Below are 26,077 nucleotides of genomic sequence, written 5' to 3' on the forward strand. Positions count from 1 at the left end.
TCACCTGTGGGAAATTCAGTTGATTGGACATGACTTGAAAAGGCATACACCTGTCTATATAAGGTCCCAGCGTTGATAGTGCATGTCAAAGCACAAACCAAGCATGAAGACAAAGGAATTGTCTGTAGACCTCCGAGACAGGATTGTCTCGAGGCACAAAGCTGGGGAAGGTTACAGAAAAATTTCTGCTGCTCTGAAAGTTCCAATGAGGACAGTGGCCTCCATCTTCCGTAAGTAGATGTTTGGAACCACCAGGACTCTTCCTAGAGCTGGCCGACCATCTAAACTGAATGATTGGGGGAGAAGGGCCTTAGTCGGGGAGGTGATCAATAACGCGATGGTCACTCTGTCTGAGCTCCAGCGGTCTTCTGTAGAGAGAGGAGAACCTTTATGAAGGGCAACCATCTGTGCAGCAATCCACCAATCAGACCTGTATGGTAGAGTGGCCAGACAGAGGCCACAGCCCACCTGGAATTTGCCAAAAAAACATCTGAAGGACTTTCAAACCATAAGAAACAAAATTCTCTGTTCTGATGAGACTAAAATTGAACTCTTTGGAGTAAATGCCAGGCGTTACATTTGGAGAAAACCTGGCACCGCTCATCACCAGGATAAGACCATACCTACAGTGAAGTGTGTTGGTGGCAGCATCGTGCTGTAGGGATGTTTTTCAGCAGCAGGAACTGGAAAGATAGAGGTAATGATGAATGCAGCAATGTACAGATACATTCTGAATGAAAACCTGCTTCAGAGTGCTCTAGACTGAGGCAACGGTTCATCTTTCAGCAGGACAATGACCCAAAGCACACTGTCAAAATATCAACGAAGTGGCTTCACAATGAATGTCCTTGAGTGGCCCAGCCAGAGCCCAGACGTAAATCCTATTGAAAATGGCTGTACACCGTGGCTTCCCATCCAACCTGACAGAGCTTGAGAGGTACTGCAAAGAGGAATGGGCAAAAATTCCCAAAGACAGGTGTGCCAAGCTTGTGGCATCATATTCAAAAAGACTCGAGGCTGTAATTGCTGACAAAGGTGCATCAACAATGTATTGAGCAAAGGCTGTGAATACTGATGTACATGTGATTTTTCAGGTTTTTTATTTTTAATAAATTTGCAACAATTAAAAAAAAAAATTCACATTATCATTATGGGGTATTGTGTGTAGAATTTTGAGGAAATAAATGAATTTAATCCATTTTGGAATAAGGCTGCAACAAAAAAAAAATGTGGAAAAAGAGAAGTGCTATGAATACTTTCCGGATGCACTGTATATATATTTATTGCATAAAAGGTTTTGCATTGAGTATGCAGTTAGCTTGGATATAAAAATTGTAGCATAAGTTACCCATTTGTCCAACTGTAATTGTGGAGTGTCCTTCAAAATTATCCACAACTTTTTTATTTTATTTATGGTTAAATAAATTAATTTAGCAACTCCACTCGCTGACTTCTTCTTTGGTCAATTTTGTACCTGCAGTGTTTACATTTTAGTATTGGTAAAGCTTGGTTGGAACTTCAGCCAAGGTGGCATTGAAAAAATTGCTGGGTATGGTCAAAGCCCCTTTAAGACAAGTCATTTCACTCGGCAGCCATCTTTGAAATGCCTCTCAGATAATATGCTCTGGAATTCTGTCTGAATGGGGAAACATCAAATTCTCCAAAACTGTTTCCAAGCTTATGATTACATTACATATTTGGAATTATTGATAAAGTAACTTTCATTTCTAAACGTCCGAATCAAACAAGATATGTATATTTTCATGTTGCCCGAGCTAATGCGCACTCAAAAAGAACAAGATCACGACACCAACCTCATATATGGCTGTTCTACACATCATCATCCTCTGAATAATGTTTCGTCAGATTGCGCTGGTCTTCTAAAGTAATGCACAACTTGTTTGTGGGGTGTTTGAGTAGCTGCTGTCATGTAATGTGCGTTTGACAGGACCAACTGTACCTTGCGTTCATTTCATACAGATTACTAAACAAAAAAAACTTTTGTTTTTAAGAGTAGTTGGTTCACTTAAAAGTACAGATTCAAGCTTTATTTGGATATATTTCTTATGTCTGTGAAGCAAGTATTTACTGAGATTCCAGTGCTGTTGTTGACCACAAAAAACTGTCGTAAAAACACATGTCTAGTCTAAGCTTTTCCCCCGGAGAAACGTCAGTCTATAGCAATCGATGATTGGTTGCTGTACTAGTAGGCAAGGCTCCATTTGCCATATTGATCGTTACACTTTTCCCCATTCAAAACTATACGAGTGACACATCTTGTGTATTCTATAGTCTTTGATATGGTACAACTCCCCAAAAGCAAGGCATACCAAGCTGTACCATGCCATGGATGGAAAAGAGCCATTAGTTCCAACCTTTATACAACACCTGAAAAAGCTAATCAAGGTCTTCAGGATTAGAGAATGTTTAAAACAAGTGGGTTTGATCAGGGTTGAGGTAAAACTGGTTGAATTGGTTCTGTATCCAGAAATCTTTACTAAAATCCTGTGAATGGGAAAAATTGTTCCCCTGGAATCAACTCTTGAGTCTCCTGTATCATGTGGAGTTGCCTGGTAGGAGTGTTTCAAATGAGTCACCATTTCCCATTCCAGTCAGCATAAAGAGAGCAAGGAAGTTCATTAGGCTTTGGAACGATGCTTTAGAAGCCGAAGAGTGAGAAGTAGACAGATTACAGAGAGGACACAACAACTCAAATGGGAGCTGAATATTAATAGTAGCATTTGATTCGTTAGTGCCACCAAGAAAGTGATCTCTCTCTGTCTCACACACACACACAATCCTTCATTCTCCTGCGTGTTGCGTTATGACCCAGTCTATCCTGAAATAGACATAGAGTAAGCCAGAGTATATAAGACGCCTGGTAGATCTCCATCTCTCACCTCTGGCTCTTTCTCTCTCCAAGTCTCTCCTCCCGCCAGCTTTCCCTTCACACAGGTAAGGACAGAGTCTCGGGGTCTGAGTCAGTTTCCTCAGAGAGTTTCCTGGATAAATTAAACACCATAGAAAAATCCATTGAAAAAATACTTGAGATCATGCTTTCTGAAATGTGATTGCAGGCTGATATCTTGGCAAACCATTTGTTTTGATTTTTGAAATAATTTTTAAAGCTCTGATCACTTGAGATCATTGGTCTGTTTGCTTCTGCTTCATTTATTTTATAATGTGGTATTATGCATGGCTTAAGGTATAACCAAAAGCAACATCTAAAAATAGAAGATATTTGAGGGAACTTTAGGACTTCCTTTGATCTACACAGTAGCTGAAGACTCTGGAAAACCTCTGGACACCTTTTGAAAGTGACTCAAATATATCCCAGTTTTATTCTTGAGGAACTTCATTGTATATCTCAATTAAATGTCTTTGAAACTTCTTGAAGTAAATTGTAATTGTTTAAATTCCTCAAAGAACTACCCATCCTGCAGAACAACAGTGATTTTCAGCATTAAATTGTGGGGGGTTTTAGGTTTCTTAAACTAACCAACATTTAAAAGTGTCTTGAGGACCTCCAGAAGTAAATTGTTTGGTTTTTTATGTTCCTCAAGGAACTAACCTTTACACAAAGGTGTCTCAAGATTCTACAGGAGGACAATATGAGTTGTGGAGGTTCCTCAAAGAACTAACATTTATACAAGAGTGTCTTAGGATTCTCCAGAAGGTTTCTCTGGTGTAACCCCAAATCGAGCCTCAGCACTTTTGTAGTATACATTAAGACTGTGCCATTTTTTAAACAGTGATTGTTTGTCAGAAAGTCTAAAATCCTTACACCCAACTGTTATCATGCATGAAAATATTGATTGGTTGATTTATATCTATTTGTCCAAGTAGTTTTTATTGGCAAAGCTATTGGAGCAACTGTGTAAACAGTTGCATGGTGCCAGTAAACACCTGCTGTAAGTGGAAGAACCATTAAAGAAACACCCTCTCATATGTCATGTCATATATTTTCACATTTGATTTCTCTACATTTGTTGTGCTAGCATTAGCGAGCTAACAAATTCCTATAGCATTATGTAATTTCTTGTGATCTCAGCAGGATTTATCCTTTTTTCGATGTACTTGTAAAGTTTAACATCTGGTTTTGAATGCTGGTCACTGATTTGTGAAGTGTAGTAAATCAGTCAGATGTCTGTCTTAGCATTACAAGGGAGACCTCAAATGTCACTTCACTTTATAATCTGTGATCTCACTCCCTCACGCACATATATAGTATCCGAACTACAGAAGGATAGAGTTTCTCAAGAGGGCAAACACATTCTTATCTAAAGGCCTTTCAGCCCATCCCAACACACTTGGATGAAACATACCTCAACTTAAATAGACAAACATACAAACACATACACAGCTGTCATGCCTGTGTGCATGCCACCTTTGCAGCGTATGAATGCTGTAAAGTTATTTACGGGCAACAGGAACTCTTGCAATCAGAAGAGGCTGAAATGAGAGCAATCGAATCTGTTCTCTTGGCAGCAGATCTCATTGTTGGTTAGTGTTCCTTACAGCAGTTGCCTGAGCTTGGACACTAATGGATCTAATAGTAAGCTGATACAGCAGGAGGAGGATTTCGTTCAACATCAGTACCTTTGGATAGTAACTGCCATTTGCCAATTGGGTATAACTGGCACTTGAGAATCAGTTTCTTGGCAACATTTGTGGTACTGAGTTATATTGATCATTTTGCTAAAACTTCATCAGGTTTGATATATTAAGTTCAAACATTCTTACAGTATTTTTATTTACAGTTTCTAGGTTAATTTCAACTGTCATCAACCCAATTTGGGATTATTCGACTGTTTTAAAATAGCACAAATGCAACATCGAGATGTGATAATAAGGAATATCCCACCCCATCTCGCGCTGCTTCAAATCACTTGTACAGAATCCGTTTGGGAAACAGCATCTATTTATCACTACAGTCACTACATGAACGGACTGTTTTGAGGATTGCATAGGAGAGGTGTTGGTGGTAATGGAAAGGAAGGGAATGCCCTAGTTTTTTTAATATTTATTTTAAAATGTTTTCATGTCTAAATTAAATGAAAGAACAGAACAGATTCACATTTAAGAGCAAGGGGCGTCCTCTGGAGGTTCGGCGGTATGGTTTGCAAATAGGGAGGATCGGATGTTTGATGCCACCTTTCATAGAAAGATACGGGGCGAAATACGGGAAAATCACCTTTACGAGATGATAGCAGGATAGAATTATAAAATATGGGTTGACAGGGTTGACAGGATTGATTCAATTAATTAAACTTTGAAGTGAACGCCAAGGTGAATTTTGTGTGTATGCTAACCACAGACTGTAAAAGATATGGACGTAGTATGTTAAACATAGTCTGTGTTAGTCAGGCATAAAACTGTACGACAATGTTTCAGACAACTGTTTTATTGCCTACAGATAATCAATCTGTCAGATTCTGGAGAGCATTCAAGGTCTAAAGAAAATTATAAATGATAAAATATCTTAAGTAAAGCAAATACATTTTTAGAGTTTGTATACAAGTATATAATTTCACCCACCTGCGAAATGGAGGTGACGAGACAGCGAGCAGCGAGACCTACCTGTCACTTAAGTGGCCTCGCCCTTAATTATGGTGACTTAATATAACTTAATATATACGAAACGGATGAGTTATAAAAAAATTCACCCCTCACAGTTTTAATGAAGAGTAATATTAGCTATTTGAATCAAAACAGTCTTTTGTACCAGGCTCTAAACATGTTTTTATCAGCTGTAAAATTGGCCAATTTAGCATTGCAGTCAGTGAAAATATGGAGTTCCTGGAGCCAGCCCCCAAAGGCCAGTCGATGAATTGCATTTTCAGTTACTTCCGTATTGGCTTCACGAGGGAGAGCGGGATGTTGCCGCTTGATACTAATGCCACTATAGCACTTCTTGTGAATACTAATGGAAAAAGCAGCTTGCAATTTTAATTTGAGTTTTGGAGTATCAAAAATGCTAAACATGAAACTTCACGACAAGAACCGTTTAGTTTATCTACTTACTTGTGATAAACCATATTTCAAGTTTTGGAGACTTAAAAATCGAATAGGTTAAAGATTTGTAGCAAAATATAATCCGCGTGTAAAATTTTCTTGAGTTTACGCGGCACCATTTTTAGCTAAAGAATTTTATTTTAATGCATTTTTATGGTTCATTTATGCACATTTTAGGGGCTTGAAAATACACATTTTCGAAACATGTTTGAAGCGCGGGGTTTTGAAAAACAATACCACCGTGGTCTTTGTGTAAACACTGCAAATGTCACTTTTGAAAAAAACAAAGTGCTCATGTTTATTAAGTGTTTAGTCTATAGTCATGAGCGAATACCTTGCATCCTAAACAATGTTGGGCTCCATAACTTTAAAAGTATCATTGCCCCCTACTGGCCTGGCATGCAAAACTCTGCTTTTTTTGACATTTTTGCAAATCCATGTGAGCATCAATAATATGGCATTGTTTTCATGTGTAAGCAAAAATTACATTTCAGTTTTTGGATTATTGTTGTATAAAGGTAACCTTAGATAAAGGCAAGGGGAGCCATTTCAGTGGTTAAAGACGTGACTAATCTAAATGGATAAACACATAGACAACACAATAAAATTAGCACTAGATTAAAGACATGACTGTAAAATCCCTGGTGATAAAAATAAACACAACCTACTTCCTTTTTCTAAGACTATAATTGCATAAGTCATTGTGTGCTGTATTTAACATGCAAGAAAAACATAATGCAGTGAATTAGATTGGAGCTTTCCTGGCATTTTACTACAAACAGAAAAAGACTAAATACATTTTTTTTTCTTCAGTCTGGGTCCTGTGCTGCTTAAAACCTCCTGGGAAATTCTGTAGTGTTGATTCGCAAACACATATTTTGGCACACATTACGTTTATATCAGTTATTAGCACCTAATATATAATATCTCTCTCTTTCTCCCTCACTCCTCAAGCTGTCAAGATGGCCATGAAAAACCTTTTGAAAGATGACGATATCAAGAAAGCCCTTGACCAATTCAAAGGTGAGTTTAGTAAAACATACAGAACCTGCTAATGCAAATATGGTGATTAAAATACTCTTAAGTAGTTAACCTGAGCTAAAAATGGAGGGGGGGGGGGGGGTTAAACAGGGGGGGGGGGGAACGGGGGGAACGTCTAAAGAATTTAACATTTTTTGTTAATTTAATCTTTAATTTAATCTTTAATTTAAGTATTTTAAACATAGTCTGTGTTAGTCAGGCATAAAACTGTACGACAGTTTTTCAGACGACTGTTTTATAGCCTACAGCTAATCAATCTGTCAGATTCTGGAGAGCATTTAAGGTCTAAAAAAATTATAAACGATAAATTATCTAAAGTAAAGCAAATACATTTTTAGAGTTTGTATACAAGTATATAATTTCACTCACCTGCGAAATATGGTGATTAAAATACGCTTTAATTTAATCTTTAATTTAATCTTAACTTAATCAAATTTAATTTAACATTATTAGAAGAAAATTGTATGTTAATATATAATATGTAAATAATAACCCAACTTCAAATCTAACTATAAGCAACATTTTACAAAGATTAAATATAGTTTTCCTCATATGGAATAAGACTTTCTAAAAAATATATATATATATATATATATATATATATATATATATATATATATATATATATATATATATATATATATATATATATATATATATATACAGTATATATATATATATATATATATATATATATATATATATATATATATTCCTGGAATGTCAGGATATTTAGTTAAGGGGTTAGTTCATGCATAATTAAAATTCTGTTATTAATTACTCACCCTCATGTCATTTCAATCCTGAGACCTTATCTTCAGAACACAAATAAAGGTATTTTAGATGTAATCAGAGAGCTCCCTCATCCTCCATAAACACCAGACTTGTTCAGAGTCCAGAAAAGGAACTAAAACATTTTCAAAACATTCCATGTAACTTTAGCGGTTCACATGTATTTGTAATAAGCTCCAAGAACATCTTTTTGCGGCCAAAAAAATGAAAAGTAGTTTTTATTATTGAGCAGGGGTACAACAGATCACGGTTGATCAGTGATCACGGATTACAACCCACGGTTTGGAATACACGTGACCCACAGATTAATAACTTTTTGAACTTGTAGTTTAATCCAACATTTATAACAACTGCAGAGAGATCGCCTCCCACGTGATTCAAATCACATGTATGAAAACATCCAGTCTTCTCTGTAAAATATAATGATGACGAAAAAAGTTGTGGTGTAACCTACCTCAATGCTTTCCTAGGTTATTAATTGAAAGTGTTTTCTGTCACTGTTTGTTAAGCCTCCATGAATGCATTCAGTGTAAAACTGCACAATTAAACTTTAAAAGATCGTGATCTCAATTCAAACCCACGCAACATGAATGATTAATGATGATAATGATTTGAATAGGTTTATTAATCCCTCGAAGCGCTGCATTCAAATCTGCTTTTGACTGAGATAGATTCAGTTTTCACACTTTTTCAATTAGTTACAAACAGTCAAATAACACAGAAGTACTGGGAGAACAGTTCGGATATAAACACTGATGTTTATGGTAAAGATTAAAATCCCAGTTTAATGGAACTTGACGCTGGTGAATGTTTGACGCTGGTGAAAGCAATTTACATTGTGTAACCAACAGATGGCGACAAACAACCATCAAAATGATGTCACTGAATTGGTTTTTAAAAATGATCCACCTATAATGAAACAAGAAGTTTTATGTGTGAATTGTTGAATCATTAATTGAAAATAAATATGATTTATTGTATAAGATGTTAGATTTCTATATTTAGCTTTATCAGCAACAGGAGCAAAGATCATATTTTGAAATGAATATTTTTCTTTTTTCTGCTGGTTCTTTCTTGATTTTTATTTTTATTAAAATTAAAGGTTCTAAGTTCTGTATGTTAAAACCAATGGTTTTTGCAGTAATTTTTTGTATAAATGGAAAGCAATGATGTTGTCTCCTCCCTTTGTTGCTGATCCGAAAAATGGTCCGATCCTTGACTCAAAAACCGTGTGATCCAAACCGTGAGATTTGTGATCCGTTAAATCACTATTACTGAGTGAACTAACCCTTTAATAACCACAGAAAATAATCTCAGCTTGTTTGCTTTTTAACCATCACATTTATATTTAAACGAATGCACTTACAGTGGAAGTCTATGGGGCAAGAGGAAAAAAATAACAAAAATCATTATTGTTTTTTTGTGTGTGTGTGTCATTACTGTGTGTGTGTGTGTGTGTGTATCATGCAAAAAATGATATCAACCTTAACTTTTCTTATAGTCTGTAATGATTAATACATTAGATGATAATATAATAGATCGGTTTGTAAACATGGGCACCTCTCCCATTTGACTTTTTATGTCTGCACTGAAAAAAAAAAGAAATTTTTTGATTCACCAAAAGAGTGCCATGGTGGCATAGTGGGTAGCACGATCGCCTCACAGTAAGAAGATTGCTGGTTCGAGCCCCAGCTGGGTCAGTTGGCATTTCTGTGTGGAGTTTGTATGTTCTACTCATGTTTCTACTCCAGTTTCCCCCACAAGCCCAAAGACATGCGGTACAGGTGAATTGAATTGGGTAAATTGTCCGTAGTGTGTGTGTGTGAATGAGTGTGTATGGGTGTTTCCCAGTGTTGGGTTGTGACTGGAAGGGCATCTGCTGCGTAAAACATATGTTGGATAAATTGGCGGTTCATTCTGCTGTGGTGACCCCTGATTAATAAAGGGACTAAGCCGAAAAGAAAATGAAAAATGTAAGTAACTGGTTGAAAATAATTGATTTGGGCTGAATTTTAAACAAACAAATAAAGTTGAACATTACTACATTTAATTTCCATGTTTAAATTTAGCCCATAAAAATAGTTTGCAACCAGTTATCTAAAAATTTTTGTAAATCCAATGAATGTTTTTTTTCAGTGTACTAATGTACTAGGCCCACACGGAATCTGCGCACGCAGAATTCTGCAAATTTCCAGCCCATCATTAATTCTGTTTATTTACTTGAGTAAATGTGTGTAAATCTATATTTATTAACTTATTAATTAAATACAGTAATATTATTGACTAATATGAAAATGTTCATCTGATTTATGTACAATGCAGTTTGTAAAGTAATACTTCCTGTCTTTTAGTGGATAAATTGTGTGAGAGACTTGCTTTGTTTACCAAATAAAGTGAATCTAATTGGATTTGCATTTTAAACATTAAATACAAGTTAAAAAGATATTATTTATTATTTACATATTAAGCCTTACTAATGACTAAATGTAAAGAAAGAAAGTTGCTTGCCATATTTTTTTAAATGAACCAGAAAAAAGACCCATGCACTTCTAATGCATAACCAAAAAAGAAGTTAAAATTTGCTAGTTATTAGGGACAAGGGCTCCATTTTATTCAAAAAAAAAAAAAGTTTTATCACTCGCTGACTTCCCTCCATCTCCTTGACTTGGATGTACATCATTGATTATGTTACACAAGTGTGCGGTATTGGTGGAACATCTGAATGGGTGTAATAGGTACTCACTATACAATGTGAATGCAAGTCGCTGATGCTGAATGATTTTAGTTCACAACTACAACAGTCCAAAAAACAAAACAAAAAAATCCGAAAGCTTATATGAGGTGCAAGAAAATAGAAAAGACAAAAACCAATAAACCTTGTATAAATACAATTATTGACTCTAATCCTTTGAATTATTCAAAAATAATGCACACCCGAGGTGGATAAGTCACATCACCACATTATTCCTGAAGTACAGTAAAATCTTACCTCACAGACTTCCATTATACACATTTAGTTGGTTAAGAAACTGAATGGAACTGGTGGTTTTCTGTGGTAAACCATGCTTTTTAGCTAATGCTACCAGCTGAAGTGTGTTTCTATTAAACAGCTGCTGACAGTTTCGACCACAAGAAGTTCTTCGATGTGGTGGGACTGAAGGCTCTGTCTGCCGACAACGTGAAGTTGGTCTTCAAAGCTCTGGATGTGGACGCCAGCGGCTTCATCGAGGAGGAAGAGCTCAAGTGAGACACGCTGTTTCTTTCATAGCTTTTTTTTTATTGCAGTACTCGAAGAAAATATCAGGGGATTGTATTCAGTTACAATTCAAACTGGCTATTTTTATTTGAGTACATTTCTGAAGATTATACTACTTTTTAGACCTTTAAATTTGATTTAAACTAATCAAAGTTGCAGTGTTAGTTTTTGTTTACAAAGTGCATTTTTTGCATTTGATTTTCTTACACCTTACGCACATTATACATGATAAATAGACAATCCAATGTGGGCTTAACTTTTAAAAACCAGTGTGTGTGTTTTTTTTCACATTGCTTTCATTGTTACAAATTCTCTCTGCATTTACATTTTATACACTACCTGACAAAAGTCTTGTCGCCTATTCAAGTTTTAGAAACAACAAATAATAACTTGACCTCTAGTTGATCATTTGAAAAGTGGCTTATATAAAAGGCAAAGGCCTCTACGCTTATTTTACCTAAATAAAATATGATCATTCCTTGATTTTTTATGATTTAATTAGGACAGTAACATCTGACTTTGCTTAGACAACAGTCTTGTCACTAACAGAAATAATGTATAGTATAGAATATAAAGTCATGGTGCAGTGGAAAAAGAATCAATATTGTGTATGAATCCCATGAGCTTGGAGGACTGCATCCATACATACTGATTAATAAAGTCATCTGGAATGACAAAGAAAGCGTTCTTGCAGGACTCCCCGAGTTCATCAAGATTCTTTGGATTTAACTTCAATGCCTCCACCTTCACCTTATCCTAGACATGCTCAATAATGTTTATGTCTGGTGACTGGGATGGCCAATCCTTGAGGACCTTGACCTTTTTATTTGTTGTTCCTAAAACTTGGATAGATGACAAGACTTTTGTCAGGTAGTGTGTATTGACTATTATACAGTATACTGATGCTTTATTATACTGATACTGATTAATGTCCAGCCCGATCTCATGAGAAAATGTAACTATTTTATGTAGGCTACTGTCAGAAAAGAGGTTAAATCATAGGATTTCATTTTGTATGAAAATATCCAGTTTTTAAGTTTACAGGTTTTTTATACAGTTAGTTGACTCCCAAACCCCACCCCTAAACTTAACAGATGAGAAAATTGTGAAATTTACGAATTACCTACAAAATCAAAAAGCTACAATTTGAAGTGATTTATCATTAGAATATCTCTTAAATTTTTTTGTCTTGTTTTAATTGTTGTCTGCTATTGATAGATGTTTTTGAACTTTTCTAATGCATTTTAATTTATGCCTTTATCCAAACTTATTATGTCTGACTGACAAAATACTTCACATTAGAGCAGGGGTGCCCAAACTTGGTCCTGGAGGGCCGGTGTCCTGCAAAGTTTAGTTCCAATCCCAATTAGACACACCTGGAGCTAATCAAGCTCTTACTAGGCTTTCTAGAAACATCCGTACAGGTGTGTTGAGCCAGGTTGGAGCTAAAATCTGCAGGACATCGGCCCTCCAGGACCAAGTTTGGACATCCCTGCATTAGAGTATGACTCAATATAACGAAATAAGAATCTTAGTTTACTTTTGCTTGGAAATCTTTACTTTTTTAATACTCAATCAGTGTTGGGTAAGTTACTTTTCAAAAAGTAATCGATTACAAATTACTGATTACTATTGGAAAATTGTAATCTGATTACATTACTAATTACTTCATGTAAAAAGTAATCAGAATACTAATTACTTTACTTTGAAGTTACTTTTAAAACATCTAAAATATACCTATAAAAATACAAAATATACTGCTGCTCTTTTAGTGATTTAATAATAAATCACTATAAAACATTACAATGGGTTGATCACAGCAGCTTGTCAAGAGCTAAAAAGATAGTTCGCCCAAAACTTGAAATTCTCTCATCATTTACTTGTTCCAAACCACGTCTTTTTTAATAAATTTTTTTAACACAAATAAAGGACATGAAGAAACGTGGATAACCTGTAACCATCGACGTCCATACTATGAAAAAGCACTGTGGTGTTCTGTGTTTGTCTGAGGTAATTAGTCTACCGAAATGTGTATATTTCTTACAAAGTATGAAGCTGATCGGTTAGTTCGCGCACCTTGGAAATGCGAGTGCATGCAATATTCGCTCCAAATTTGCACGTGCGTGCAAAACACGCAATATGTGAACGGCCCCATAAGCAGCTACGCTTATTTTTACATTCAGAAGGTAATTTCACTCCCGATCCTGTGAAAAAAATTCAATTTAGCCTATTTAGACTGAGTTGGGCCGCTGTGCTTCTGGGTGCCGGTGTCCTTCTTGGGGATGAGTATTGTCCTAGAATGGTTTCTGTTCAAATGCTTGAACAAGTTGCTGATTGAGTTAAAAGCAGTCGAAAGTTCCATAGACTGGACATAGACTGACTTTCACAATAATATTTTAGTTTTTATGCTCAATGAATGTCTGTTTTCTACCTGAAGAAGCAACCGCTCTCGACAGCAGCTATTTCAGCTCGCGTTCTCTAGCAATGTAAAAACGCATGCTTATTAACCAACGCTGCAGCAAAAAATGTGATTTAAAAGAACTAATTTTTTCTTCTAAATATTATATTTGTATTGTAAGTAACGCAATTACATTTACTTTAATAACTGTAATCAAATTACATACATTTACATGTAAAATGTAATTCGTTACATTACTGCATTCCTCAAAAATGTAATTAGATTACTCTGTACTCAAGTACAATTTCAAGGGGACCTGTTACGCAAACATTACTTATTACCTAAACTGTAATGGCGGACAGCTGCTTCACACTCAGGGCTGTCTACGCTAATTAGAGAGAGATCGTCACTAATAGGCGGGGCTTTCCCCCTCTGATGACATGTACAAAGAGAGAATGTAAATCAAAGTGTTTCTGCAGGCTGTTTTTATCAAGTGCAATTATACAAAATTTAATTATTTCATTTTTACCATTAGAGGCTGGATATATTCACACAATGTTGCCACAAAACTATGCTTAAAACCCTTATAAAATAGATTTTTGCATAATAGTTCCCCTTTAAACAGATACTTTTTCTTTTACTGAAGTATATTTTCAGCCTAGTACTTGCTGTAACCGAGTAGATTTTTTACTCAGTGACTGTACTTTCAATTGAGAATAATTTTAGTACTTTTTACACCACGCCAGCTCTCTTTGATTTGTGCAGGAGCCCTAAACTTATTTTATCCGTGTGTCGTTTGGCTGGTCCTCAGAGCTGGTGTCTCGTTCTGCCTTTATTACTGTCTCCTGTTGGCCTCAAGGACACAGAGGGACCGCGAGCGATTCCCGTTTGCATTGATTTACTCGATATATCTCTTCTGGCAGGAGCCTTGCCGCCCTATTACTCATTATCAGTACACGACTGTCCATCATTGGCCAACAGCAGGGAAGCGCCTGGTTGCCAGATTGAGAGAAAGACTAGAATTCCACAGGGAGCACTTCAGGGCAGACCAATTTTGTAATGCAACTCCCATATGATATTTTAAAAGGCTAATGCTATATCTCATTAAGGCAAGCGCTTAAATTACTAAACAGTACAGAGGGCGGCGGGTTTAGAGTGGTTTAGTCTTAACCTCCTGATATAGATTTCTAATTTCACAGGAATCCAAATTAAACGATAAGCTTTCGAGAGTTTTTTTAAAGTTGTGATCAAACATTCTTCCAGTTATGTTAAAGGGCTAATTCACTCAAAAATAAAAATGTACTCATTATTAACTCATCTTCAGGTGGTTCTAAATATTTATGACTTTCTTTTTCTGTTGAACACTAAAAAAGATCCTTTGAAGTATCTTTGAAAGCCCTAACCATTGACTTCGTGTCAATTTAATTCAATTTATGTTTATTTCTATAGCACTTTGACAAAGTAGATTGTGTCAAATCAGCTTAACATAAAAGTTCTAGTAAATTGAAACTGCGTCAGTCCAGTTCAAGTTCAGTCTGGTTTGATTTTCACTGCTGAAAGTCCAAACACTAAAGAGCAAATCTATCGATGCGCAGCTCCACAAGTCTCAAACCAAGCAAGCCAGTGGTGACAGTGGCGATGAAGCAACTTTACCAATTGACGAAAGTGAAAGAAAAAAAAACTTCAGAGAAACCAGGCTTAGTTAGGGATGCCAATTTTTTCTCTGGCCAAACTTCTTGCAGGGAAAAAAAAATACTATGCAAGTCAATGGCTACTGGTTGCCAAAATTATTCAAAATATCTTCTTTTGTGTTCAACAGAAGTAAAATCTCAAACAGGTTTGGATCAAGCACTGTAAAAAAATGTTAAGGTTCACATACAATTCATTCATGTTGTCTCAAAACAAATCCATTGAGTTTTTAAATTTAAGTGGATTCAACATAAAACAATTAAGTTGTAAATCTCAAGAATTGTGTTGTTTCAGCTAAGTGTTTCGAACAGTGAAGTGAAGATGAGTAAATGATGAACTTTTGCTTAAACTATCCTCAAAGTCGTGTGGTTTGTAATAATGCTATAAAACAGCATTATTTATACATTCTTCTTGGAGAATTTTATAATTTTTAATATTTTTATTTCATAATGTTGGAAAAACATTAATATGTTCTTATAACATTTGTAGAGATGTTCAAATATATTTTTTCCTTAACATTCAATAAAAAACAGTAAAAGTGTTTTTATAATGTAAAAAAAACAATGCACACTTTGGAAATTCATTCCTTTTTCATTTTCCTTCGGCTTAGTCGCTTATTTATCAGGGGTCGCCACAATGGAATGAACCGCCAACTATTCCAGCATATGTTTTACATAGCGGATGCCCTGCGTAATGTCCAGCCGCAACCTAAAACTGGGAAACAGGCACACACTAGAGGTCTGCCCAGGTTTTATTCCGCACCGACTGCTCCCGCCGTATATTCATTCTTTGTTCACCCGCTGCCCGCTTAGAATCATTTTCTACCTGACCCAACCGTCCCCGCTAAATTTAGATCTGGTTTACAAAATCTCCAGTTTAAATTGGGTTTTTGGTTTAAACTACCAAAAGAGAGAGATAACGGATAAAACTGTACCTTGTGCAAGGATTGTAGGCTAAATGTGTTTTGTTTGCCTTTTTGTCATGAGACTTGAGTGCCGCCTTAAACCTGAGGTTCCAGTCTTGTGACTGCTAAAGGGTAAAACCTTGAGGTATTATCACATCGTGCAAAGGGTCATTTTTTTCCATTTGCATCTGCGACACATGAAAAAGACTCCCAGACTTGCCTGATGTGGGTTTCCTAACAGTAAACTGACCATTTTCTAATGCAAGCTGAACATCCTTCATGGACAGCGTATCTTCACTTTGCTCTCCCTTGTTGGTAAAACCCGCTCTAAGGAGCATTATGCAGATGATGCGCACACAGACTGAGAATAAAATGCATGTGCAGAAAGCGCTGGTCCATGGGTTCAGCATGTTTAACAGTCAGGATCACTGGCTCTACCGTTGCTGGAAATCACAGATATGCTGTTCCGAAATAACGTCGTACTCGGGAGCGGCATATTGTTAGACTGCTCGCTCCCGTTCAAATTACACCAGAGTTACCGACTGTTACCACGCTTTATTTGGAAATTTATTCCCAAGCCGCAAGAAATCTGGTCGGGTCCCGCAGCTCTACCTCTACCACACACTCATAAACTACAGACAATTTTGTTTTACGCAAACTTTGTAAATTCAATAAATACAGGGTATCCGCGGGGTCTTAAAATATCTTAAATCTCAAAAGCTAAATTTTAGGCCTTAAAAAGTCTTAAATCCACTGAAATATTGTGTTGTTGGTCTTAAATCTTTTTTTTAACAGGTCTTAATTTTCCATTTTTTTCTCATGTATAGCTTCCCAATCTGGCCATTAACACTAATAGCATTTTTAACTCTGTTTACCATAATGTTTTAATTACTTTCTTTGTAGTAGCATTTGTTCAAAAGCTAAGATATTGACATGACCTTTATTAAATATTAATTATTATTATTACTGTATTATTTAATGTATTAAATCATAATAATTTGAGAGGGCAACTGAAAATCTTTTCCATCTGGGATATTCGAAAAAACTCCCTAGCATTCTGCCCTGGTATAAGTCTAAAGCAGGGGTGTCCGAACTTGGTCCTGGAGGGCCAATGTCCTGCAGATTTTAGCTCCAACCTGGCTCAACACACCTGCACGGATGTTTCTAGAAAGCCTAGTAAGAGCTTGATTAGCTACAGGTGTGTCTAATTGGGATTGGAACTAAACTTTGCAGTACACCAGCCCTCCAGGACCGAGTTTGGGCACCCCTGGTCTAAAATTTCCTTCTCAATTTTAACCGTCTTAAAAAGGTCTTTAAAAGTCCTAAATTTAACTTTGTGAAACCTGCAGAAACTCTGAAAAAGTTTTTATTGCATAATAGGAACATTAGCGAAATGTTCTTTGGATGTATTTTTGTTTGCTGGGGAGTGCTGTTCACGCTGTGGACCAGCGGTCACCAAACTTGTTTCTGGAGGGCCGGTGTCCTGCAGATTTTAGCTCCAACCCTAATCAAACACACCTGAACAAGCTAATCAAGGTCTTACTAGGTATACTAGAAACATCCAGGCAGGTGTGTTAAGGCAAGCTGGAGCTAAACCCTGCAGGGACACTGGCCCTCCAGGACCGAGATTGGTGACCCCTGCTGTGGACTGTTGCAGAAATGAAAACCACTGTATTTTTGTTCTTTCCATTAAAATAATACAAACTTAGACAGCCAATCAGAATTCAGCTTGTATTTAAATCAGATTTGCATTTAAAGTGGCTGACCAAAAAAAGGCAACGTTACGCAAGATCATTTTGAACGCTTAAAACTCAGTAATGTCCAGGCATTTTGGCTGTTCGCTGTGTTTCTTTACAAAGAATTTTTTTTTTCATCACAGACTTATGAGAACAGGAATCCTTTTTGAAAATCTAAAGCAAAAAGTAATGCAAAAAATTATGTAAACCTACCTTTAGCTTGAATTTTAATTGTCATTACAGTTCCAACTGTGATGTGAATGGGTCTTCGCAATTACATTATCATATTCACTCGCTGTTGTGTCAACTTCTGACCTGGGTTGCCAGATTGATGTTTACCACCCCCCCCCCCCTCTTCTCTTGGACAGGTTTGTGCTGAAGGGCTTTTCTGCAGATGGCAGAGATCTTACCGATAAGGAGACCAAAGCATTCCTTGCTGCTGCTGATAAGGACGGAGATGGAAAAATTGGCATAGATGGTAGGACAATCAGCACTCTTAAAGAAACAGTAACCATGAAAAGAAAGATTATTGTGATTTTTGTCATTTAAAACTAAGAACCAGTTAGGGGGTTATACTGTATATGCACTGGGGCAAATAAGTATTTAATACGTCACCATTTTTTGTCAGAAAACATATTTCTAGGTGCTGTTGACTTGAAATTTTTACCAGATGTTGATAACAACTAAATAAATACATATATGAAAAGAAAACAAATCTAATTAGTTTACAAACTAAGTTGTGTAATAAAATGAAATGACATAGGGAAAAAGTATTGAACACATAAAGAAAGGGAGGTGTAGAAAGGCAGTGAAAGCCCAGACAGTAGCAGAAATCTCTCAGAAGGTATTCAGCAAAAATCTCGATGGTTCTGTGGGTCTCGTCTATCAAATCTGATCTTTATTTTGTATTTTCTATTGGATTTAAGTCAGGGGATTGGCTGGGCCATTCTACAGCTTGATTTTCTTTCTCTGAAAGCATTTGAGAGTTTAAATGTAAATGCTTAAATGTCCACCCTGGTTTCATCTTCATCATCCTGCTAATGTAGATGTTGGACTGAAGCAGCTAATGTTCATATACAATGATGAAGAACAGAGGGTTGCTGAAGAACTACTGAGAGATTTCAGCTGCTGTCTGGGCATTCGCTGCCTTTCTACTCCTTCCTTTCTTCATGTGTTCAATACTTTTTCACTATTTTCATTTCATTTTTACGCATAGCTTCATTTGAAAACTAATTAGTTTAGTTTTTTTTTCATATATGGATTTGTTTGATTGTTAGCAACATCTGGTAAAACATTTAACTCAACGGCACCTTTAGAAATATGTTTTCTGAAAAAAAAATGGTGACGTGTTCAATGCTTATTTCCCCCACTGTGTGTGTGTGTGTGTGTGTGTGTATAATTTATTTATTTATTGGACACCTTTATATGGTATGTAGGTAAAAATATTGTAAACCTGTTGCTTTTAAAGCGATTAGTTGACTTTAAAATGTGAGTAAATCCATTATCGCAAAATTATTAAGTAAATAAACTGTATAATTTTAAAAGAAAATCAGTTTACCAGTCCCAAGGTACAATGGGTTCACTCACACTTTTATGTTACTAGTAACTAATCACATTTTACAGTGAAGAAACGTTGTCTAATCTACAGTCACCTGCCGTTTTCTTTCAGAATTTGAAGCTCTGGTGCACGAGTAAACCGTCAATATTTGGCAACCCTTTACACCACTACTCTCCTGTGAATACCTACAGCCAATCTTAGTGTACGTCTCTACACATCCAGCCCAGGAGCAGAACCGCCTCATGTTTATTTATTTACCTTTTTCTTTTTATATACATATCTATATTTAAAAAATCTGTATATTTTAGTTAGCCAGCCACGTCTCATGAAAACCTGGAGATTTCTCTACTGCTTTGACCTTCCACCTCTACTTTTCTTGTTCATTTTGGCATCTTTCTCTTTCTGTTTATGCTCCTTTCTTCTTCTCATCTCGCTCCATCTGTCATCCCTTCCCTTTTTCCGCTCCTCTCTTGTGATAGAGCCACCGAACACGATGAATACATGAAGAGGATGAGATGAAATGAGAGATTCAAATATTTAAGAGAGATACAATAAAGCCATGTGTTGAGGAAACAAAATACTGTGCTTTTTCATTTTTTTAATGACTCCTGACTCCAGCAGCTGCTAATATATTAATTTTGTATTATTTAACAAAAAAATAAATGAATGAACTTTTGTTAAAATAAAAAGTCTTCACAATAATCACACAAAAACCTAAGAAATAATTAAAATATCACAAATTGAGTGCACTGATATGATTATGCATGCATTGGTCAATGGAATTTTTTCAGTATATAGCAATTATATAGCAATAATAATAATACACAATGAATTATAAGTCAGTTGCAAACAGTAAATACATATTTTTGTTCTTTGTAATAAATGATTTAGCTAAATAACACAAACACAAAAACATTTTTGCGCTAAACCTATATAAAAAAAACCCATACAGATTCTAATATCTATTACACAACATTCAGACACATGAAAACAAACAGATTAATCAGACACAAGAAAACGAGACATTCAGAAAACATAATGAAATTAAACTGACTGTAAATATTTGATAATGAATAGAAGTCAAATGATTTCCCTTTAAAAGATCTTAGTAACTCCAACGTGTAAATAATGCAGTGATGTAAAGTGATGCTATATAGTGCACCAATTCCAAACTGAAAATGTATTTATTTTCTAAAAAGAGTAAATAAAAACAATGACTTAAATCTGTTGTTTAAAAAAAACATCGTTATTAATGGTGAGAAAAATTGTGCAGAAAAAAACTGCATTACCCATGATGCTGCACAGAAAATTAAACCAATCAGAGAGTCGCAGCAAATAGTGTGCTAAAATAGATCTTTAGCTCTGCCTTCTCCCATAAATATAATGTATAAAAGTATATACAGAGATTCAAATTTTTCAATAAACTAGAATCAAAGTATTTTTATAGATGCACTCGACAACGTCACACAAATACAACCCTAAATTTAAAAAGTTGGGACAGTATGAAAAACGCAAATAAAAAAAGAAAGTAGTGATTTCTAAATGTACTTTGTCTTGTGTTGTACTTGTTCAACAAGCATTATTTAAACACATATTCCAGTTTTGGTAAAAAATAAAGTAGGAACAGTAAAGCATTTACCACTTTGTAATGTTGCCATTCTTTTTTACAACACTTAAAAGACGTTTAGGGACTGAAGACACCAAGTGATGAAGTGTTTCAGGTGTAGTTTTGTCCCGTTCTTTCTGCAAACAAGCCTAAAGGTGGGCAACAGTACGGGATCTTCACTGTTACACTTTGCGCATCAAAATGCGCCACACATTTTTTATTGGAGACAGGTCGGGACTGCAGACAGGCCAGTCAAGTACCTTAATCCTCTTCCTTCACAGCCAGGACTTTGTAATGTGTGCAGAATGTGGTTTTGCATTGTCTTGTTGATATATGCATGGGCATAAATCATCACAGAAGTGCAAGTTACCTAAAATTGAAATACATGTTTATTTTGAAAAAAAAACAAAAAAAACAAACATCAAAATAACAAGCAACACAATAAATAATCATACCTGCCAACCCTCCCGTTTTTCCTGGGAGTCTTCCGTATTTCAGACCCTGCTACCGTCACCCTCCCGTTTTGTTTTTTCTCCCATAAAACTCCAGTAATTTCACCCAACACCCCACCCCCCCAAACGGTCCTCAGCTTTTTGGGACAGTCTATAACATCCCTGGATTGCTGACTTTGGTATAGTATCCGAGCTGCCCGAAACCAGGTTACCTGGTGTTATTCAGACACCTCACTCCTGATACTAGACATCCCCACCATTACCGCTCACCATTCTCACCCCCCCCCCCTACCCCCCGCCCTTTACCCCACTTTCCCAGAATATTAGAGACAAATGTTGGCAGGTGTGTAAATAATGTTTGCTATATTGTCTGCAATGAATTACAATTCAAAGTAAATTTAGAAATCACTACTTTCTTATTTTATTAGCGTTTTCCATACTGTCCCATTCCGACTTGGAAATAGTTTAATAGTATAGTAAAATAGTATATTTCTCTTATATTGTAGCTTGTATTTTTGTCTGATTTTCAGATACTTCTCACCTTAGTTGATTTGTTTAGATTGTGGCTTATAATGCTTTTTTAAAATATATATATTTTAATTTACAGAATTTACCGTTATTTTTTTACGTAAAAATGTATTTTAAAAACACTTCCAGAAAAAAAATATATAGATACTAATGCACTAGCTGTTTAAATTAAATACTACACTAGTTAAAAAAGTGCCTTTAAGTTCAGTTTAAAAATCTTTTTTTTTTTTTTTTTTTTACTTTCATTTTATAATGATCTGCAAACCCGGTTTGATATTTAAAGCAGACTCTGAACCAGTCAGAGTGCAAGTGATGTTTTCCCCCATCGGTTACTGTCACTGGATTCGTGGAGCGGATCTGTCATTGGTGACAGTAGGACGAAGCTTCACTGTCGCAAATGGATTTGATCCTCTAGAAAACATAAAAGAAAAAGAGACATTTAAAGGCATAATATAGCATTTTTACCACTAGAGGGTGTGTATTCACAACAAACAAAGGTGTAGTTGTATGACGCAGTGACTGAGTGTGGAGTCATGAGGTTTGTGCTCTTCATTACATCCTACAACAGTGGTCCTCAAGCACCAGGCAGCGGACCGGTACCAGTCCGTAGATCAATTGATACAAGGTCGCACAAGAAATCATTAATTATTTCCGTTTTATTTATTATCTAAGTCTAAACAGTCTTTTATTTTGAAAAGTCTTTTATTTTGAAAAATCACCACATTCTCTCAGTTACATCTCGGTCACTTGAGCGCCCAAATTTAACACAAGCAGCAAAATGAGTAAGAAACAGACGACTTAGAAAAGTTTCTTTGCTTAGGAGAAAAGGTTCAGTGAAAGACCACGAACTGCCAAGGAATAGATCCGCAATCCATTTGTCAACAAATCAGGTGAATGCACCATGGCTGTGGAAGAAGATCAACTGAAAAAGATTGTAAATGACGGCGGCCTTTTAGGGGCCATTTGCATATCGTGTCTTTTCTAGTGTTTGCACAAGTTCATTGTTCCCAATGGAGGTTTGCGGCTAGCGCATACAAGCAGCGTGACACGCTCACTCCTTCCAGATGCACACAGTTGAATTAATCCCACAAGCATACCGTGAGTCACATGACAAGAATTGACCGATCAGCTTCAGCTTGTATGGAATATACATATTTCGGTAGACTAATTACCTCAGACAAACACAGAACACACAAACACTGCAGTGCTTTGTAATTTTCTCCATAAATAAAACTTGTATCAGAGTGACAGCAATGTTTTGTCAGCTTGTCATCCTCTGAGAAAACGGTTGGAGCCCCACCCCCCAAGCCCAAACCACGCCCACCCACCATATCCGCAGTAGAATTGTCAAGCGTTGACCAGTCTGCGGTGATAAAAAGGCTGAGGATCAATGGATGAGGTAAAGTATTTACCACTTATTATCATGATATTATGATGCAAAGGAAGGCTGAAAGCCAACAAACCGAAACAAAAGCAAGATGAATGTGACACAGCATGAAAGCAGCAGAGCTTTTATTATGCCACAGTCCACCGCTTCCAGTTCTTTAACTTGTAATCAGACTAAATACATAATAGGCTTTGTTATAATGCTGCTCGGTGCCTTACAGTATAATACACAACATATTAAAGCATTTTTGGTGTTTCCCTGTGTTATATATTAAAAAAAAGGGTGTTTAACATCATAAGCATGACCACATAGGCTACGATCTGTGTGTAACTAGATAAAATAGCTTATTTCTCTGGATTTGACCATTCTTTGAAACATTTGGATAAAAAGTCAGCAAAATATATGTTTTTTGGATTTAAAAAAATAGTACATATTGCGCCTTTAAGGGCATTACAATCAATTATCTTTACCTATTTGCCACTAAATTCATGGGTATTCTCATAAAACTTCTCCAATGCAATTCACAAATGTTCTACAGCTCATAGTGTCATACCTGGGGAAAAGAGGGTGCTCTGGTGGTTGTCCATGGGTAACTGGCCTCTGTGGAAATAAAACAGGTTTCATTTATACAAAATATGACTGAAACACCACCAGTAGTTTTACTTATGACTAGAGTTTTTGCGTTAACATAAAAAAAAAAATTCTGACATTAAAAATTAAAGTTTTTTTTAAAAACTGCATTAGGTCTAAAGTGGCATTTACACACTAGTGCATTTTTTACATGGTGTTTACAATGAAAATGCTCCTCGTCCAGACTTTATTTAAACATCCAAGACGTTTTTATAGTGTTTCAGCAAAATGATTTCTGTCCACATACAGCCTAAAATGCATGAAACATGACAAGCATCCATATTTGTAGTCTACTTTTTGTGTAATGATCATGTGAGAGGGGCTTGACAAACGAGGGAACAATACTCAACGGTCTAGAAGACCAATCAGAGAGTGATTGTGGATAGCAGCGCCTCCAAAAATTTGCCTTTTGGTCCAACTATACTGAAACAGAACACCAGCATTTCCAAACTAAAACAGGGTCTTTAGTATTTTCAAAATGTTCAGTTTTCTTGGATCAAAGAATGTAATGTAATGCGCTAATGTAAACGCCACCAAACTAGTGCTGCTTTTGTCAACAAAAATTATGAAGTAGTTAAATATAAAATATCATATTATATTATATTATATTATATTATATTATATTATATTATATTATATTATATTATAAACTATAAAGTAGTTAAATATAAAATATCGTCATCAACTTTTATCACATGACGAAAACGAGATCCAACGAAAATATTGGTCATGTGACGATGACTATAACTAAATTTATATTGCTATTTTCGTTGACTAAAATGAGACAAAATTAAATGTTAATATTTATTATATCACAGCCACAAAATTGCAGGAAAAAAATGCCATGGACCTTAAGAGATATCTCAAGGGATACCATAGTAAAACTGAGGTAAGTCAAGTAACGTAACGTAACTTTCTATTTTAACTCATGAGGCTGTGGTTAATCTGTCTCGTTTTAACGTTAGCCTTATAGCTGAAAAGGACCAGCGTGTGTCTATATATGGGTTTGTCTAAAAGAAAATTTAGGTTTTTATTCCTATTAAGTACTTAAATTATATTGAATGGGTTAAAGAGAATTGCATTTCTAAAAAGAAAAAATGAAAATTTGATATCATTTGACTCAGAATGTCACTCCCAATGTAATGAGACCAATTTTGTGAAATTTGCTAAAAGCATTCACGAGATATTAGCAAAAATAGCTGTTTTTCATATCTCCTGACCACTAGGTGGCACTGTGACGAAACTGTGCAAGCAACCTCAGATCATAGTTGTCATGACACACACCAGTTTGCTGTGAATAGGGTATATGCCGAGCTAGCGTTGTTTACATACTGAGAAACTTCCGGTGACCGGTTATTGTGAGTTTTTTTCCATTTTATACGATTCGTTTTACAGCATCGATGCTGTAATATAATTCAAATACAATCAGTTAAATAGACTTTGGCATTCATTCAGTTGCTCAAGCGTAAAACGAGACAAAAAGCCGTTTACTCGCACACGCCTGTCAGAATCGGTAGGCTAGCGCTGAAGATCCATTGAATATACTGGGGTAAAATAAATGCTCATATTATAAAGACATGGCAGGGAAAATGTTATTTAATGCAGTGCTTCTCGTACAATCTGAGACCGGATATCACACAGCCAGTGGAGATCGCTGATTTTTAAAGAAAACAGACCTTAAACGCACCGATTTTGCAATTGCAAACAGTTCACTGGAAGCACTTAACCCAGGTTACTGGCAAATTAAAAGTCCTATTAGAAGGCTTCGGCATTTACCCTATAGAGTTAAGCAATGTCAAAATATGGCCTCGACAACGAAAGTAATCGTCTTGAATTCCAATTTTTTTATCAGCATGGTCTACTGATGATCTGAGCCAATTTCAGTGAAATTTTGGTGGACTCATCTAGGACGACTTCGAAAAAGTAGGTTTTATGAACTATTAAAATAAATAAATAAATAAATAAACCTTATGATTTTTGAAATTTGAATTGGCATAATCCAAGGATTCAGAGAAAATTTGAATTTTGATTCTGCGGCTTACAGTTCAAAAGTTATTAGCATTTCAACTTTGCAACTTTGGTGTC

At 35.8% G+C, this 26,077-nt stretch overlaps 2 protein-coding genes across 3 annotated transcripts in view; one reads left to right on the forward strand and one right to left on the reverse strand.

Moving 5' to 3' along the window:
• The window catches only part of pvalb7 (parvalbumin 7), a 76,243-nt gene extending 56,276 nt beyond the window's left edge, over window positions 1-19,967 (forward strand). Inside the window, exons 1-5 of one of the 2 annotated variants that reach the window (XM_056447731.1) lie at window positions 2,846-2,955; window positions 6,970-7,038; window positions 10,959-11,091; window positions 18,200-18,309; window positions 19,501-19,967. In XM_056447731.1, coding sequence (XP_056303706.1) covers window positions 6,978-7,038; window positions 10,959-11,091; window positions 18,200-18,309; window positions 19,501-19,526 — 330 coding nt within the window. In that variant the 5' untranslated portion in view covers window positions 2,846-2,955; window positions 6,970-6,977 and the 3' untranslated portion in view covers window positions 19,527-19,967. Of the gene's footprint in view, window positions 1-2,845; window positions 2,956-6,969; window positions 7,039-10,958; window positions 11,092-18,199; window positions 18,310-19,500 lie in introns of those variants that run through there. The other variant, XM_056447732.1, reaches the window with a different exon arrangement.
• Window positions 19,968-22,199: 2,232 nt separating this feature from the next.
• The window catches only part of baiap2l2b (BAR/IMD domain containing adaptor protein 2 like 2b), a 32,549-nt gene continuing 28,671 nt past the window's right edge, over window positions 22,200-26,077 (reverse strand). The window contains exons 14-15 of the mRNA XM_056448066.1: window positions 23,916-23,962; window positions 22,200-22,386 (exon numbers count right to left, since the gene is read on the reverse strand). Of these exons, the coding sequence (XP_056304041.1) occupies window positions 22,311-22,386; window positions 23,916-23,962 (123 nt within the window). The 3' untranslated portion in view covers window positions 22,200-22,310. The remainder of the gene's footprint in view (window positions 22,387-23,915; window positions 23,963-26,077) is intronic.

This window comes from Danio aesculapii, chromosome 22 (assembly GCF_903798145.1).
Source record: "Danio aesculapii chromosome 22, fDanAes4.1, whole genome shotgun sequence".
Classification (NCBI taxonomy): Eukaryota; Metazoa; Chordata; class Actinopteri; order Cypriniformes; family Danionidae; genus Danio; species Danio aesculapii.